Source organism: Vulpes vulpes, chromosome 10, assembly GCF_048418805.1.
Source record: "Vulpes vulpes isolate BD-2025 chromosome 10, VulVul3, whole genome shotgun sequence".
NCBI lineage: Eukaryota > Metazoa > Chordata > Mammalia > Carnivora > Canidae > Vulpes > Vulpes vulpes.
The window spans coordinates 14,005,905-14,025,071 of NC_132789.1; the positions used below are offsets into that span (position 1 = coordinate 14,005,905).

Consider the following 19,167-nt stretch of genomic DNA (forward strand, 5'->3'; position numbering starts at 1 on the left):
AGGTCAATGCTGTCACTGGTTGGTCTGAGATCAGTTCTCCAGGGGTGCTATCTCTCTTAGATAGCACCTTAGGGCCTCAGTTTCCTTTCCAGATGGAGAAAATGCTCCAATGTCCCCAGCAACTTGATGGCTAGTGGTTGAGTACACTTGGTGGCTAGTGGCCAACAGTGCCATCTATGCCAGTAGAAGCCAAGAGCATGGGCTTCGGGTCAAGTCTTGGCTTTGTTGCTTGCTAGCTATGTGACCTGACACAAGTGACTGCACATCTCTGAGCCTTGGTTTTCTTATTAGGAAAATGAGGTGCTATGAGGAACAAATGAATTAACTGATGTAAAGACCTTAGCTTGGAGTCAGGCCCACCTGGAGTGCTCAGTATATGTTGACCTGCATAATGGTCACAAAACACAGGCTTGCTATAGGAGACCACCTTTCCCTAATTAAGCTCATTCTCTGGGGTCAAAATTGACTTCTGTGCCTCCAGCCACATTGTCTTGCCTAGTTTCTCTTTAACTGTAGACATCCATAGTGAGATTTCTAGGTAGAACCAAGATAGCACCCTGTGGCCAGTGCCACGTGACCCTGGGCAAACTGCTCCCCCTCGTGAAGTTTCAGTTTCCTGGTCTCAATGGGGAGCCCAGACCACACAACCCACTTAGGGAGCTGAATTCACCCAAGCTCTGAAGAGATGGCTGTTGGGAAGGTACTCTGTCAGTAACCGGCTGCCCTGCAAGTGGAGAGGAAGTCATCAGAGTGCAGGGTGAGGCTGACCGGCTGGTCCAGATGGATGCTGGGCCAGGGACCTTGGCCTCTTTAGAACCCTCCTTCAGGGCAGCAAGCTGAACAATCTGGATATCCTCCGATATGCAGCATTTTAAAGTGACAGCTCCCAAGTGCAGAAGGTCCCAGAAGCCCCCAGATTTCCCTTTCCTACGCTCCCTACACGCAGCTACCACCTGCCAGGCCCACCTTCCCCCTGGGATCAAGGGTGACACTGCGTCTAGACTAAGAAAGCATCACTTCTCCCCGCCAACAAAGGGCCAGCATCCCCAAATTACAGGACCAGGGATGCCCCGTGAGGGAGAAGAACTAGATGAAGCAGGAGAATAGGCCTGTATCCAAGAAGAAACAGGGAAGAAAGGAAAGGAGGCTGAGACAGCAGGAGAGTCAAGGGCACTGCTAGAACCAGGAATAGCTTCAGCCTCTGCTTGGCCCCCAGAAGCCACAGACTGCTGAACTGACTGGGATGTGGGGCTCCAGGCCTGGTGGGCAGCCGGCCTCACTGTCACCTGGCCATAGAGAATCCAAGTTGCCAGTTCCGATCCCCAGCCTGGATGGGGAAGCCACTGGAAGGATGAGTAATGAGTAATTTCCAGGAAGCCACATGCTCCAAGGAGCTTGAATACTCCCTGGCCTGCCAGCCCCAAGAGTGACCCCGAAGGCCATTCTGTTCCTGGGCTTCCATTTCCTGACTTGGGATGCTGACACTTAGCACAACACTTATCTCAGCCCCTAGGAGGCAGTTTGGTAATTTCTGAGGGCACTTTTGCAATAACCAAAGTTTTGGTTGTTCCAACAATGGTGAGGGTCCCTGGCATCACAGCCGGAAGGAGGTGGCATCAGGGAGGGTAGATATCCTGCAGTGCAAGGCACAAAGCAACACCAGGAAGAAGGGTCCTGGCTGCCACAAAACTTTTGGACATCCACACAGATAAAAAAGCAAGCTGAAATTCCTGGGCCAAGATCCCAATTTGGTCTTACACATAAACATGGCTTTAAAATATGTTAAAAAAAAAAAGAAAAAAATATGTTGAGTTTTCTGTGCATGCTGCCACTGGATAAATTAAAGACAGGACATCAAAAAAAACAAAAACAAAAACAAAAAAAGACAGGACATCATTTTATTGGGAGTCTGTCACCATTTTGGACAATCACACCATCCTATCACTAAGGCAACACCACTGGTGACATCTGAGTTGCCAAAATAACACACTTGTGTTAATCTGCATTTGACACTGTCGTGTGTGGACTAATTCTGTGTTTAGGGGCAAATATCTGAGCACTCATATATTGAATTATAGCTCCTGTTATTGTAAATTACTTTTTTCTTTTAAAGATTTATTTATTTGAGAGAGAAAGAGAGAGTGAGCACAGGCGGTTGCAGCAGAGGGAGAGGGAGAGAGAAACTCAAGCAGACTCTCTGCTAACCATGGAGCTTGATGTGGGGCTCGATCCCATGACCCTGAGCTGAAACCAAGAGTCAGACACCCTACCGACTGTGCTCCCCAGGTGCCCCTACTATGAATTACTTTTATGGTCTCCTTTACTTTATAGTTAGGGCATGATATTTATTTAAAAAATATAAAGTGTGAGTAGGTTATATGATACATGAACTAGCTCCTGTTTAGTAAAAGGGGCATTTAAAAATATGTGTTCAAGTGGCGGGGTGAAGGGGTGGGTTTCTGAGTCCAGCACAGGTGTAAGCCACTGAGTCAGGGGAACATGCACTAGATTTAGCTAATACTCATCCATAGAACCATTTACCTTAATGGGGTTCATGGAGGCCTGTCCCTGCCCTGGGCCACTGTCTTCCAAATTGCACCTTCTCCAAAGCAGTGCTTTCTGCTCCTTTTGGTCACTAGAAGGAAGACTGTGATGGATGGTGACAGGTTGAGAGCTCAGGTGCAGCCTCCCAATTTGGGAAAAAAAAATCTGCTGGAGGAAACCCAGTGCCAGACAGGTATGCCCTTCCCCCATCCTTGGGGAAATGAAGGCTGCTTTTCTGTGTTGGTGTTTGGAGAGGCCCTTCAGGGCTGGCTGGTAAGAGGGCTCCTGTTAAAGCCCTTCATATCTGATGACCTCCCCCAAGCCTAGAGTCCTGCACCGGGCTTTCGTGTCCTGGGAGAGGGTCATACCGGCTTTTCAGAGTGGGGGGAGGGACCTTCCAGGGGACGCCTCCATGTCACACATGGAGATTCAGGCTCCTGGGTCCGGGAGGCAGGCTGAAATATAGCCCCAGGGAATTCCGATGCTCATGACTCCATGCCCGTCCCGTGCCCAGCCAAGAATCAGAACCAAGTGTATGGAATATAGCCCCCAAGGGGGAAGGCCACGCGTATTCACGGTCCTGCTGCTCTTGAGCCTTGGAAAGGAGGAGGCACTTCTGGTGTCTCCCAGAAAACCAGGCCAATGATTGATTCTGGATTTTACAGCTGCTTTAGGATTTAAGTCCATTGAGTGGACTTGGGGGCTGCTGGCTTCCCGGAAGCTATGTCAAGACCATGTCATCTTTATGTGTGTGCCGCTGTAAGGGCCCCCGGGAGGTGGCAGCTCTCCTGAGGACTGGGCTGGAGCCTGTGGGGGGTCTCCATGCTAGTCATGGGCTAACCAGACCCCGGATCTCTGCAAGCTGGGACAGACTCAAGGACTGATCCAGGCCCCCAGCTCTGGAAAGGAACGTCAAGACAATAGGGGTTCCCACCCTCAAAGGGCAGTGGGGTGGGGGGACGCCTGGGTGGCTCAGCAGTTGAGCACCTGCCTTTGGCTCAGGGTGTGATCCCGGAGTTCTGGGATTGAGTCCCACATTGGGCTCCCTGCATGAAGCCAGCTTCTCTCTCTGCCTGTGTCTCTGCCTCTCTCTTTCATGAATAAATAAAATATTTTAAAAAAAGGGCAGTGGGGGGCCCTTTGGGGGCTTCTGACAGAGCCTCTACCTTTTCTCTCGGGGTCTTGCTGAAATTCGCTTGGTTTTTGCCCAGGTGTGAGAAGTTAGAAAAGCTTCAGGATGCAATACTTGGCTGAGGTGGGATGCCACAGACCCCACAAAATGGGGGCTGACCTATTAGGAAGGAAGACTGGATCCCATGTGGTTCCTCCACCACTTCAGGCTCACTCCTACCTCCAGACCTTGGCACCTGCCTTTCCCTTTGTCCAGAATGTCTCTCCTCTATTAAGCTTCAAGGTGCCCTTCTTCCCTTTCCTCTGGGTCTTCCAACATCACCTTCCTTGAGGCCTACCCAGCCTCTCCCTCTAAAATTCACCCTCTGCAATACTTCCTGACTCCTTCCCTGTAACATCTCTCTCGTTAGCACATATCACTGATGGCTGGTGTATTTTAACATCTTTGTCTAATTTATTCTTCATTGTCCCCACTACACTGTAATTGGCTCCCCAAGGTCAAGCGGCTTGTCTATATCATTCATTCACAAGGTCAGAGGGTTTGTCTGTTCCATTCATTGCTTCATCCCTGGCGCCCAGAGCAGTGTCTGGCCACGGGAGGTCTCCAATGAACATCTGTTAAATGAATCAGTACAGGGGCCTGGAGGGTTGCTTCAATCCAGGCTCCTGAGGGGCATCCTGGGCACCTCTACATGCTCTCTGGACCCTCAGGGGTCCTTGGGGAGGGGGTTGGGAAATCTTGGCCTGTGTTTCTGGCCCCACACCTGTGCCTCCTCTGTAGTGGGGCATGGATAAGAAGTAGCAGCTATAGGGTTAGTGCTAATCGAAGATGAGAGTGGAAAGGAATGTCTCTCTTATGTCTCTGGACCCGCTATTCTCTGACACCTGGGCTTAGTTACCAATTTCTTCCAAAGAAGGAGCTAGAATCACCCACTGTGTTACCTGTTTTCTTCCTCCCCAGAAGCAAAAAAAATTTCAATCTGGCAAATACAGAGGGGCTGGGACGCGGGTCTTCATGTTCTAGCCTTGGATCCTACATAATATGAGCACAACCACTGTTTTGGGGTGTTGGGGCCAGTTCTCTACTTTGATTCCATTCTGTTCCTTTAGAACCTCCCTTGCTCCCAAGTGGCTGTCACAAGGCAAGGGCTGGTTTAGGCTGAGGGTTACCCAGGCTTCTGCTCCTCCTCTCTCTCTTCCCAGGACCCTGGCATTCACTCTATGCTGAGGCTGCCATGGACATGCCTCTCGCTCACTAGGTGACTTAGGAGAGTCCCTTCCCTCTAAGTCTCAGTCTTCTGCCCCATGAATTGTAGACTGCAAAAAAACCCACCTTGAGGGGTTGCTGGAAGACATGACATCAGCTACCACGACTCTCAGCACTGGGTCTCACGGCAAAAGATACAGGCTAGAAGTCATGCCCATTCCAATCTTAAAACTACAGTTTAAAGGGAAAGAGGCAAGAGTGGCCGAGTGGATATGTCTGTGCAGGTGTCTGGAACAGCTCGGGTTGGCTTCTGGGCTCTGATCTGAGTTGCAGTACATGCTTGCATACACCACATAACTGCACACATGCACGCACACACCTGTAGAGCTTACCTGTCCACCTGGACTTCTGCATCTTTTGTCTCTGCTTTGGAAGGTCCCACTCCATTGATCCCTTTGTTTCCACTGGTGAGAAGACTCAGCACAGGCTCTATCTCTTTGAGCAATTCATTGTTCTGGCTGTCCTGGAGAGCAACCCCGGTACTCTTCTTGGTAGAGTCCTGGCTCGGGGGTCTGGGAGCCAGGCTGTTGGTATTCGAGAGTGAGCTGGCTTGCTGGCCACTGTCTTGGATATGCTGTGGCCCATTGCCAGGACCTGTGGCCCCGTCCGGTGTGTGCTCTTTGCTGGCGAATGACTGGTGAGACAGATCCACAGCTGTGGTGGGGGGACCCAAGGGCCGTGTTACCCGGATGGTCTTGGGGGTCCCATCCCCGGTGAAAGTGGTCTCCAGGTGAGTGGTGAAGCCTTCAGGGCCCCTCAGAATGAGGACTACATGTGTCTCAGAGGCAATGCCCCTGAGCACCTCCAGGGCACTGTCATAGTTCAGGTCCACCAAGGGCTGGCCGTTGACTGCGAGGATGATGTCGCCGGCCTGGATGAGGCCGCTCTGCTCCGCAGCACCCCCCCGAATCAGGTCAGAGATGATCACGGGCGGCTTGCTCACTCGCTCCTTCACCAGGAAGCCCAGACCCCCCACCTTGCGCTTGAAGAGGCGGACAGAAATGACGTTGGGTTGGATTTGCTGAACACTGAACACCTGACTCTCCATGGTGTCTACGGTCCAAGGGTCTGAAGACTTACACTATATCAAGCCAAGATGACTTCACCAGGAGGAGCCAGGCTTAATGCCACACTGAGAGGAAGAGCTGGTGCCACAAGGAGTCTCAACTTTGAGCTGCTCTGGGGCTTTGTCTTCTCTGTCTTTGACGTCAACTTGGCGTCACCCACTCATTGCTGTCCGGCCGTCGGTGGCATGATTTCCTGTGTTGGCCTTCCTCCTTGTTCTCTAGGAAGTGATGGTTGATCAGGCAGGCGTCAGGAGAAGCCGTGGGACGTGTCCCTAAGCAACAGGTCAGGCAGACTGGGGAGGAGAAGCGTCTGGTGGCTGCGTCTAGATGTGTCTCGAGGTGACGCAAGCTACCATGCACTATTCTCTGGGCATCACCAGCTCGTCAGACCTGTGCTGGAGAGAAGGAAAAGGGAGGGGGTGAAGTTACAAAAAGAGAGATTGATGTGGATGCCCAACGCCACCGTCAAAACCGAGATGGGAAATGCAGCCAACTGAGAAGTCTAGCCATGAGACCCCGGAGTTTGGAAGCCAACCTCGAAATGAAATCCTTCCTCCTCGAGGGGAGGGGGTACCTTCCCTGTTAGCTGCAAATTGCCTGGTTTCACCTCCCATGATCAAAGGCCTCTGAAACCAAGGGAACCACTGACAGCTTAGAAATCAAAAGGCAAGAATCACAATCTCATCTCATCTCTTTCCCGTCCTGAGAGGCCACCATTCCAGCTTGTCATGTGGCCTTTGGCTCTCGGCATTTTATGACCATTTTCCACTAACAGGTCAGGAGCTCAGCCAGCACAGATCTTTGAACTCTCTGTCCTGGCCACTCCCAAAGTCCTCACAACAAACCCACTGGAAGGGGAATCCTGACAATGGGGTCAACTGGCCTTTCTGACCATTTTTGTAAATATTGACCTGTTCCAGGCTCAAGAGAACAGATGTGGCCACATTACAAACCATCATAAAGCCAATCTGATGTAATAAACACCAAAGACATGGATTCCACAGAAAACTTTAGAGAACATCTGTACTCTACAACCTGAAACCCTAACGGGGAAATACTAAGGAGAGCAGACTGTGTACCCCTAGGATTAGCACAAGTGTACAGCAGGTGCTCAATGAGTATTTGTTGAATGAAGAAAAATCCCAAATGATTAAACACAGCCGACACGTATTGAACATGTAGGCTCCTAACGTATATATCTTTCTTCCTCCTTTGATCCTCACGGTTACCCTTCAATAGATGAGAAGCCTGGGAAGGGGCTTAGTTAGTTGTCCAAAATAACACAGAAATGATGGTAAAGAGAGGCTTTGAACTCAGGTCTGCCCCACTCCTGAGCCGAGCTTTTAAACTTACAGTCTAATTGAAGAAACTTCATATTCTGGTTATTTTCTCAACTTCCACCAGCTTCCCCAGGCTCGGAGAAACAGGGTATGCTTGGGGTACCAAAGGGCCACAGGGAGGCCCCGCTGGGCATGCTGCAGCCCAGGGGAAGTGCATGCATCTGTAGCAAGCACAAGGCAGGCAGCTATGTAAGTGTGTCCTACAGGTCTGGGTTGGAGCAGGTGATCTGTGGATTATGGGTGGAGTCAGGGGCAGGTGGGAGCAGCAAAGAACCCTTCCATCTTTCTCTGTCCCCCAGTTCAAGTCCTGGTTCCAGCTCTACCCCTTCCCTTCCCTCCTGGCATCCTCACCATGCTTAGCGCAAGGAGGGAGCCCCCATCTGCCACTACTAACAAAGTGACACTCACTCCCTCATTTCCCTTTTAGTGAATTCTCGGGGTCATCCGGGGGCTGAGGCAGCTGACAAGCTCCCACTGCATCTGTGAGCAGGAGATGGGTACAGATATCCCCTCCCCCCAAGAAGGAGGTGCCACTTCCTGGATCCCCTCAAGGCGGGGCGGTTAGTAAGTCAGCCTCCCCTTTTGCAGCTTGTATTATGTAACTCTGCCAGCCCCTGTGTGGGTGAGGGAATAATGAATACCCAGGCCCAGCCCAGGCTGCGTTCTCCATCTGGCGTCGCTGTATGTGTGTGTTTCTCTCTGTGTATTCATGCATTGCCCTCATGCTGTGTCATTTCTCTGCTGTGTGTGTGAGCGTGTGTTTCTCGAGCGTCGACTGGCTGAATGTCTTTCAGCATCTTGCTGCTGGGGTCCTGATTTGCAGAGAAAACCATCCAGAATCTCTGTGTCTTTCCTCACGGGGCAAGATCGGTCCTCCCCTCACTCCCTTACTTCCTTAGCTCTCCCCAAGCCTCATTTCTTCTGGGTACTGAATCCACGATGTTCATTGTTGAGCTGGAGGCAGAGATAGCTGGGACCTCCAGAGCTCTTAGGTGTCCAAGTTTGGCAGTGGACTCTGTTTTTTAATTAAGGACGGGACTTGTAGGTGAGCTTCTGGGAAGGCAAAGCTTCCAAGTGCTTTTCTTACACTTCTGGCTTGGGCCAAACCCTAAAGAGGACACAGCCTGGGCTTGGCTTAAGGAAAAAGAAAAAGAATGAAGTGATCCATAAACCTTCCCAGCCTTGCTCAGCTTTTTCTCTTTCTCAGTTGGTTTCCAAATCAAGGAGGGCTGTTGGCTGGTGCTTGGGAAATTGGGGTGATGTTTCTCAGACTTTGGCCTTAGAAAAGGAACTTGATCTTTGGAAGGAACTGGAAAGAGGCTAGGCTTGGGGGAAACAGGGATATTCAGTGTCTGCCAGCAGAGAGAGAGAGAGAGAGAGAGAGAGAGAGAGAGCGAGCGCAAGAGTGCAAGAAGCCCTGTGTCTCAGCCAGCAGATTCTGAGCACTTGCCAGCCTCTACCTTAATCTTAATAACCATTCCACAACACTTTATCTCCCTCCTTTTCCTTCCCAGAGCACATCCTCATCTGCTGCCATGTTTTTATCCTCACTCTCACCAAAGTCAAGTTCAAATATCCCCATTTTACGGATAAATAAATTAAGGTGCTCTAGGAAGACCCACTTGTCCTAGCTGGTGAATGTCTAGTGTCCAGTAGGCTCCTGGGTCAGTGGGGTGGCTGGCAATGCCTCTGCCCCAGGGAAGATTTTTAAGGCCCCTTCTGGCTCTGTCGGTGTGTTTCTGGGTGAGTTCCTTATTTTCTTGGAATTTCTATCTCCTCAGCTGTAAAATGGAGTTGTTAAGTGGTTACCTCTACCCTGGGTAACCAAAAGGATTAATTACAATGGTGAATGCAGGGTACCCAGCAATGTCACACAGCAAATGCCCAGAAGAAATGGCTTCCTGTTATTGTTATATAATATATAACAATTCAGGCTTCCTGGCTTTTAATTTTAATTTTCTACACCATCACAGTTTCACCAAAAGGTATTCATGTGCCATCTAGAGGGGGCCCTTTGCTGGAAATCTGGTGGAGTCTGGCACGGGTCGTGGAATGGGGCTCTGAGCACAGGGAGCCGGGTGCAGGGCAGCGCGTCCTGCCAAGCCAGCCCCCGCCCTGCGGAGCTGTGATTTTAAACAAATCACATGCATGCACTCCGGCGTATATACCATGGAAACAATACTTGGACCTGGGCCTCATTCGAGTAGTTCAGTGGTTTCGGGTGTATTTATTTCATTTACCTTGCTGCGAGGAAATTAGTGGCTGACTTTCGGGACAATTGCCAGAGACAAGGAGGGAGCCAAAATAGGCCAGCGTCTGCTACTACCATCTCACCGTGCGACCTTGGGCAAGCCACTTCCTATTCTGGGCCGCCTTTGTGCAACCAGAGCGGTGGGGATGGCAGCAGTTTCTGGTAATGGAGAGTTTCCAGTGTGCCGAGCATGGCGCCAAGCCCTCTGCATGGCTGTCTTATTTGATTGTGGCAGAAGACTGTATGGAGAAACTCCTAGCCCCACCTTACCTATGGGCGAGGTGAGTGGGGTTCAGAGAAGTGAACCCGGTGGGTCTATCAAGTGGATTCTGAGTCCTCATAACGGGGTCGATTCCAATCCTAATACCCACATCCTGCCTCATTTCTTTTCCTCCCCAAAGCACATCCTCATTGGCTCCATATTTTTCATCCTCACTCTGATTAGGGTCACATTTGATGGTCCCCATTGTATAGATGGTGAGATTAAGCTGCTTTTTTTGTCCATGACTGTCCATTTTTAGTACTGAAAGTCAGAGGACATTAGGGGAGGGGAGCTGCTGAGATCATCCAACTCAACTTCCATTCAAAAATGAGGAAACAGGGGTGCCTGGGTGGCTCAGATGGTTGGGTGTCTGCCCTTTGGCTCATGATCTCCAGGTCCTGGGATCGAACCCCACGTCAGGTTCCCTGCTCAGCAGGGAGTCTGCTTCTCCCTCTCCCTCTGCCTCTCCCATGGCTTGTGCTCTCTCTTTCTTAAATGAATAAACAAAAAATCTTTTTAAAAAATGAGGAAGCAGAGGCCTGGAGAGCCAAGGGGTTCATTCAACATGATCAGCGATAGGTGGGGGGAGGGGGGAATCTAGGGCTATGCTCTCTAGTAGGGCAGCCACTAGCTACATGTGGCTACATGTGGGCACTGAACTCCTTAACTGTGTCTGGTTCCATTAAGATCTGCTGTAAGAGCAAACACACATTGGGTTTCAAAGGCTAGTTTGAAAAAACATAGAATAGCTCAATAATTTTTCAATATCGGTTACATGTTGTTGGGATCTACTGGGTTAAATAAAATTATTATGAAAATTAATGTCACCTGTGGCTTTTTAAACTCTTTTTAAAAGTGACTACTGTACAGTTAAAAAAGTCACACTTTTGGACCACATTGTATTGCCATTGGGCGGTGCAGGTCTGGAGTCTGACCGCCTCTCTGTCTCCCACTGTCCCTTGGGCCCCCTTGAGAATATACTGGTAACTTCACCAGAGAAGATAATACTCTTTCTAAAGAAACCAGAAAAATGACACAGGGTTAGCAAAGATCTTGCCACTTTTTGAGGTTGACCTCTGAGAATACGTGTGATGGGGATGGGGTAAGGGAGAGAATCCACCTAGAACTACGTGAAGGGAGAGGTAATAGGATGTCCCTTGGGCTAATAGTAGAGTGTGCAATATCCTGTTGTCCGAAGGTCATTTGAAGTCTAACCTATGTATATAATGAATGTTTAGTTAAAAAGAATGAGGCAGATCTCTATTTATAGGTACGATATGAGTTCCAAGATACAAAAATACATGTAAATTCTGCACATGTAAATGCAGAGAATACTCTGGAAGGAATGGGTATCATTGGTTGCAATTTACAAGGAATATGAGAAATCACAAGTAGGAGAAAAACATACTTTGCACTGTCTACCTTATTTTTCTATTTGAATATCACTTAAATGATGTTTTTAATTACATGTGTATTACCTTTTAAATGAATAATATTGAAGAAAACAACACTCAGCCTGTGAACTCCTGGGTGTTTTCTGTTTGCACACTCACAAAATCTCTGATAGAGTTACAGCTCCATTTCCCATCTCCCTCCTATCTCATTTAGAAACAAATTCCAAGTCTTGGTGTCTCAAAAACAAAACAAAATACCGCCACCCTCAACACAAACAAAAGACCCACACCGTAACCCAACTGTGTTCTTTAAAAAAAAAAAACAAAACAAAACACGACAAAGCAACCAACTTCCTTACATCTCCCAAACTGCTAATTTGCAGTCTTTCCCCAGAGAGAACACCACCCGGGAATCAAGCTGACGAGCTTTCTCCCACGCTGGCAAATCATAGCTACAAACTTGCCAACCTCTGCAAATCAGGGGGGTCAGTTGGTGTTCTGTGTTTTGGGGATCCGAGATACAGGGGCACCCTGGCCCCACCGGGTACCCCAGACATGTAACTCCCCCACTTTCATGGGTATGGTTTGCTGATGATACCTTGATCTTTCCAGATCTAATGCCCACACCCCATGAGCATAATTCGGAGTTAGTAGAATGAGTATTCATGGGTATTTCCAGTTTGACAGTATACCTTGTCGTGAGGCTTTGGGAAAGCCTCCCTCTCTCACACTGCTGCTTTGTACTACCTCTTTGAGCGACAGTTTGACAGTATCTACCCTAATATTTAAAATACACAGATACTTGTCCCAGCAATTCAATTTTTAGGACTTTCTCCTGCAGATAAACTAGAAGGAACATCCTTACTTGCACACACACAGATATACACATGCCTCTTCCTTGCAGGGCTGTTCAGAATATCAACAGAGTAAATAAACAATGGCACATATCTACAATGGGAGCCTGTGCAGGCAGGACATAAGAGGGGATTAAATCTAAAAGGACTAATGGGGAATGGTCTTCAAGATACACTGTTATACCTTACAAAGTGGAGAGCATTGGCATATAAATATATTTACACATCCATCCTACGTGTTCATTCCCACTTCCATATAAGTTCAGAGATGCATTGAGAATCTCTGCAAAAACATCCAAGATACTGGTAACAGTGCTTGCTTCTGGGAGAGGGGACCGGAAGGCCCGGGGTGGGATGGGAGGAAAGCTTACTTTTTATTGTATATTCTTTTTTTTGGTATGTTCCTTTGTACTTCTTATTTATTCATCTTTTACTATGTTTATGTATCATATATTAAAAAAGATCACAGTCTTTGAAGTCAGACTGTCTTAAATGTGTACTCTTAGCTTCTCCACTTGGCTTTGTGGTGGTGAGTGGGCAAGGTGCTTACCCGCTCTGAGTCATAGTTCCTGAATCTATAAAATGGGAATGATAATAGCATCTCTTCAGGGTATCTTTGAAGATGGAACAATAGTTGATATTAACTGAATTCTTACAATATGCCATACACTATGGTAAGTGCCCAACAGATGAACCCTCTTCCCACTACAATTATGAATAACTCTCACACAAGCAGCCATTATCCTATTGGTCTTCTATGCTGTCAAGTGGACATATGTTGCTTAAAGCACTCTGCTGAAGAACCAAGAGAAAGCTGCAGATACATAGATTTGTCTTACTTTTTCAGCAGAGTAGGTGCCTGTCACCGTGTCCTTGGAACACCAAAGGAGCAGGATTCAGCATGTTGGGGCATGGAACTCAAGAGAAGCAGCCAGAAACTCAGGCCCTGGACCCCGGTGGTGAGTCAACACCACTGGGGCAGGACAGGGATGTCATGGGTCCAGTCCATCATCAGTAGAGAGCCACAGGGCTGTTATCCCCATGTTGGAACAGGTCTGGGGTATTATAGAGTTTTTATTTTATCTTCATTTTGCAAGGTGATTTTTTTTCATTTTTTTCATTTTTATGAGTGAGTTCAGCCATCTGTAGAGCACTATATCCATCATTGAGACAGAATACTCCAGAGTTTGGGGCTAAGGTAATTAAATTCCTCCCATCACCCCTCAGTGGCACAAAAATTCACAGAGATGCACGTCTCCTCTCCCCCTTCCCCCTGTGCACCAGACATCCTCCACTGCTGGAGGTGTCACGTAGTGGTCAAAGGCATGAACATTAGAGCCACAAGACAAGGGTTTGCAACCCACGTCTACCACCTCTTAGCCTCAGATTAGTCATCTATAAAATGGGAACAATGGGAAAACAGGAACAACCTTTAAGGTAGAAACCAATATATTACATGGGATAATTCAATGGGAGTACATTTGATGGGTTAATTTATGCAAAATGTGTGGCACTGCTAAACTTCTCTTTTTAGAGTCTCTTTAGATTGTATCAAGGAAAATGAATGATCCTGGGCCAGATATGTGAACATCATCACAGCCAAGAGGATGGCCTCATTACTGTAAAAATGAAACACTGCCATTGGTCTCTGAAACACTTATTAGGAATCATTGCAAAAAGTCAGTGCATATTTCATATGCCAATTAACCTTCCCCTCTTTTCCTCTTTCTTTCTCCCCTCCCTTCCTCTCCTTCCCTTCCTCTCTTCCTTCCTCCCCCCCCCCCCATTCATACTGTCCATTTGCTCCTTATACAGCTCCCACCTGGGCCAACAAGAAGCTGGACACTGGAAATGGAGGGATAGATAAGACAGACAGCTTTCCTGCCCTCAGAGCATACTGCCGGGGGAAGGGAGAAAGAAGGTGGTGGAGAGAGATATTAGTGACAAATGCAGTGAGTAGAACAAAGTGGAAATATAGGGTGTTAACAGGGGCATGGATAGGACATCTAACAGTCTCAGTGGTAGGTGGGCAGGGAAGGCTTCCTGGAGGAAGAGTCAGCATGCAGAGTTAGCCAGATTAAAGGGGAGAGTGGTTGAAGGGAGGGGTGGAGGAGAGAAGGCAGTCAGAAGGGAGAGAACAGGCATCTGAGGGACTCCCCTATGCCCTCTCCACTGTGGCAGGAGAAGCAAGCCAATGTCTTATAAAGCTGGAGAGATCTTCAGAAGCTGGATCATGCAGCTCTTTTGAGAGCCAAGTTAAAGATTTTGGACCTTATTCTTACAGTGATAACAAGCACTGGAGAGTTTTGAGGAGAGAAGTTCTGTGGTCAGATTTAGATTTAGAAAGATCACTCCGGCTGCAGCATGGAGAATGGGTGGGGAGGAGGCAAGGCTGGCTATGGGGAGCCCAGTTAGGAGGCTGTTGCAGGCCAGAGATGAGAAATGACCATGGTTAGCATAGTGAAGGGAGGAAGGGGGGAAGTGGGTAGGTTTAAGAGATATTTAGGAGGTTGGGTCAACAGGATGTGGTAACTGAGTGCATGGAGGGGGCAAAGGAGAGAGAGGTGTCCATGGTGACTTCCCAGCTTCTGGCTTCCACAAGTAGATGGATCATGATGCCATTTCCTGGCTAAGAGAGCACAGGAGGGCAGGGTAAAAATAGGGCAAAAGAAAGGATAAGAATGAATGAGACTAATTTGATAAAACTGTCCTTCCTGAGTAATAATAAATAATTTAACTGCGGTCTAGTATACTGCAAGAGTCAACATTTCCTGATAGCATTATTTCCATAATTCTGAGAATGAAGGGAGGGGTTACAGAAAATATACACTTGATTTGGCTCATTCCCCAGCTATTTGATTTGGGGCAAGTCATTAAGCACTTTGAATGTCAATTTCTTTTGCAAAATTGAAAACGTAATAACAACCACTTATAAGGGTTTTGTGAAGATTCAATAAGACAGGTGCTGTGAAGAGCACTTTATAAACCATGACTGTCAACTGCTGTAGCAATGATAAGTCTTTATTTCAAGGGGGACATCAAGAATGATACCTTCAGATTGCTGCTCAGTGTTAACTTGAGACTCAACCAAGTTTCTCCTCTCATGCCTGGCATACTTGGGTGTCCCTGGTGCAGGGAAGCTGGGTTAGGCAAAAGGTACCCGTAGAAGGAAAAAGAAGTAAGAATGGTTATTTTTAAGGGATGAGTGATAATATCTGCTCCTTTAACTTGGAAATTCCCTGCAGATAGATCACAGTATCCATGTAGATCCCAATCAGTTACAGATGAATTTCAGCAAAGAGAAAATACATTAAATAGAAAACACAAACTACAATGCTGAGAATAACACCACCAGATGGATCAGCAAAAACAATAAATGTAAATGGGTTAAACTTGAATAAAAGATCGAGACTCTCAAGTTGACTAAATGCATTTTCAGTTGCTTTATATCAGCATGGATGTGGGGACAAGGGCGAAGGACAGGAGGAAAAACAGCTTGCAAAGGCAGGTATGGGTTTGATGTACATTTGCATAGGCAGCATAGGTCTGCTTTGATTTGAAAGATATAATTCACTCTCTTCTTAAAATATGTTAGCACCTGATCAGGACAAAATAAATATTTACTGAATAAATGATCAGTTATCCACAGCAATTTCTTTCATTTAATTTTTATTAATCAGGTTGAACTATACTAAACTAGCAGTTTTGCAAATGACCAAATTCACCATTGTCTTATAGTTCAACCCCATATTTTGAATATTTATATATGTAAACACTTCATTGAATTATCTAATTTCATCCTTGCAACATCTATATGAAGGTCATGATTTTGCTATTCCCATTTTATTGATGTTGAAACTGAGGCTCAAAGAGGTTAATTACATCATAGAAGTTTATCCAGCTAGTGTCAGTGACAGGGATTCAAACCAAGTTTGAGCTCAAAGTCTCCGCTTTTTATTTTTTACTTACTAAACTATTTTACTATCTCCAGTAAATTTTAGCCTCATCTTTTCTAAGCAGATAATTATATCATCTATAAATATGATAGTTCAAAGTCTTTGCTGTTGCCATTTTCCAAATACTAATATGTATTTTTATTTCATTTGGCTGGAATCACCACTTATAATGTTAGTAATTGGTGGCTGAAATGGACTGTAGAGCTTTCTATTTCAATTGCTCATAATACGGCGTCTATGGACCCGCAGCAGGGATTGGGGATTCCTGACAATTCTGGAATTGTGTGCACAACTTTTGTGTCTGTGCATATGCATGTTTTATATGAGGAGATAGCCCATAATATGATTTTCTAAGCACTCCATGACTCAGTAACCAGTAAGAGTAGAAGTCACTAGATTAACTCTACATTTTACAGATGAGAAGTTCAAGGCTTACAGATAGGGAAGGGTTTGCCAAAGGTTCATACAGATTGAGTCAGAGCCAGGATCTTGTTCTCTTGCGTGATTTCTTCTCAAATTCAAGTTACAGGCTCATTTTCTTTGTTTCTTCCATGAACTTAGGAAATTTACTCAGGGTCCTATATTTGACAGTAATGCTAATCTTAGGATGTAAGATGCAGCCTTCTTTGTAGATGCCCTTTACGTCTATTATACTGTTTCTTGATTGTTCAAAATAAGCCCAAGCCACCAAGTATGTCCTCATTCATCCCTTCCTGGTGAACTACCACCAATTATCATCTGCCTATCCAGGATTGATAACATGGGGTGTGAAGATATTACGACAGGTGAAGGGAGGGGGAAAATCATCACAAAAGCTGTGCATGCAATTCCAGATTTTCAGGTTTTCTAGAGCCCTGTAGGAGCCCACAGACCCCATATTAGTTGCTTGTCAAAGTAAATGTTTAAAAGATCAAATTTATAATTAGGATAAAAACCTGATTATATGTTTTTTAGTACTGATGAACAGAGCTATAAAAACAACATACTTTTTAAAATAAAATAAAAGTAAGGATCATAGTATAACAGATCCTGGCCACAACTCCTTCATTTTCTCAGCTTTTACCGAGTAACGACTTTGTTCCAAAAACATATCATCCTAAATGAACTATGAAATTGTATGCTCTTTGAAGATAGGGATCATGGTTTTCTGGTTTACTGTTGCACTCTTGGTGCACAGCAGGTTGGTTGGCACATAATAGGTGCTCAGTAAATCAGAGTCTCAATCTCTTGAGTCCACAGCTATTGAATGAAGTAGCCCAGATGGGAGGTGAGAGGGAGCAGTGGGGACCAGTAGAGAACTGGATCATCGTGCCACATCCAGAGCACTATTGGCAAGGCGAGTATTGGCTCACTTCCTGTCAAGCAGCTGTGATAACATGGCCCATTACAAATTAAAGAACAAATAAATGAAACTTCACACACTCAGGTAAGAACACCTGGATTCAGAAAAAGGAGAGGTAAAAGAGGGGGGCGTGTCTCGATGTAGTTTGTAAAATCACCCGTGACGGACATGGTCTAGTGCCTGTTATACAAGGTGTGGTCCATGGACCAGCAGTCATCACCTGGGAGCTGGTTAGGAATACAGAGCCCCAGCCCTATGAATCTGACTCTGCATTTTCAGAAAAACCCCAGGGGATTAGTGTGCACATTATGGCTTGAGAAACATTGGTCAAGTTTGCCTCTGAATGCCTATGTTACTTTTTTGCAGTCCCATGAAGCTTCAAGCAGAACACTTGAGTCAAGGGAGCAATAATATTAGGTTGAACCAAGTAAAATTGCAGATATCCAATGATTTTGTGACCTGCAAAAATGGCAGTCACAAATGAAATTTCATTTCCACCTAAACTATAAACTGTTCTGCACAAAAGTGCTTTAGATTCAGGATATCACTGTTTCAAAAAGTCTCCAGTCAGATGCTATGAACAGCAGCCCGTAGGCACGACACATGAGTTTTGTTTGGTTAATACAGCTAAAAAATTTTTTTTTCATGTTGTTTACCACCACGTAAAAACTGGAAATTTCATGTGAAATGCAGATTTTGGTTTTCTTGGAACACTGGAAGGCACATTAAGACTGGCTCTGTATTCCAGAAAGTCAGCAAACAGCTGGAGTAGTAGATGGTGTGGCCCCTTTAGATAGGGAATGGGCTCTCCAGTTCCCCTTGGCCCCCATATAACTTCCTTCACTCATTTGTTTCTTGCCAGGACCCCGTAGGTGTTTATTTGACTATGAGGACCCTTGTTCTGTAGTGAATTTTAAAGGAAAACAAGGAAGGTCATCTTTAGAAGCTGCTCAGTGGAAGGACAGATGTGCTAGTGACTTGGGTCCTGCCATAGATGCCCTTGGCTGATCTGGGTGTTCGACTGATGCCCATCTTCTTGAGAGCGTCTGTTCCAGCCTTTGCCCTATGGCTGATGCTCACTCTGCCCTCATTTTCCTTGGGTTAAAGCTACTGAGAGTGGTAGAGCAATTCACATAATAGTCATCCTTAATTCCATAGCTGCTTCTTCTCTCAACTTGGTTTATAAAAACCCCTTCCCGGAGTGACGCCCTTCTCTGTAAATGGAGCTTTTACTTTGGATGTCAAACCAGTCTGCCTACTTATTCCAACAAGAGCTGAATGGTAACCAGCTTCCCTTCTTCATTTACAGGGAACACGCCATCCAAGACCCCATTCATTTTCCTTAGGGACTCTACTTTGGGGTGACATGAACCTGCTGGCTCTTCAACTCCTATTGTGCCAGTATGGTAAGCCCCTAGAAGACACTCCTCCCTCAGCCCTGAGTGATACATTCTCACCTGACTTGGCCTCACTGAATAGAGCTCTGCAAACTTCCCCCTGCAGTAAAATCATAGAGAAAAGAGAATGATGCCACCATGAGTAGCATCTAAGCTGACATCACAGAGGTGGGAAGGAAGGCTTGTGGGGGGATTGTCATGGTTAAGATGGTAGGTCCTGGGTTCAAATGCTGACTCTGCCATTTACTGCCTGGCTAGCCTTGGGTAAGACATTTAGCAACTCTATGTCTCTGGTTCCTCAGCTGTAAAATGGCAAATAGTAGTTACTCTGGAAGGCTCTTATGAAGATTACATAAAATGAC

At 46.5% G+C, this 19,167-nt stretch overlaps 1 protein-coding gene across 9 annotated transcripts in view; it reads right to left on the reverse strand.

The window, feature by feature from the left end:
• NOS1 (nitric oxide synthase 1) overlaps positions 1 to 19,167 on the reverse strand; it is a 180,033-nt gene that overhangs the window by 82,844 nt on the left and 78,022 nt on the right. For 6 of the 9 annotated variants that reach the window (XM_072722934.1, XM_072722935.1, XM_072722932.1 and 3 more), the window contains exon 2: positions 5,275 to 6,404. In XM_072722934.1, the coding sequence (XP_072579035.1) occupies positions 5,275 to 5,990 (716 nt within the window). In that variant the 5' untranslated portion in view covers positions 5,991 to 6,404. The remainder of the gene's footprint in view (positions 1 to 5,274; positions 6,405 to 19,167) is intronic. The other 3 variants (XM_072722933.1, XM_072722937.1, XM_072722938.1) reach the window with 1 other exon arrangement.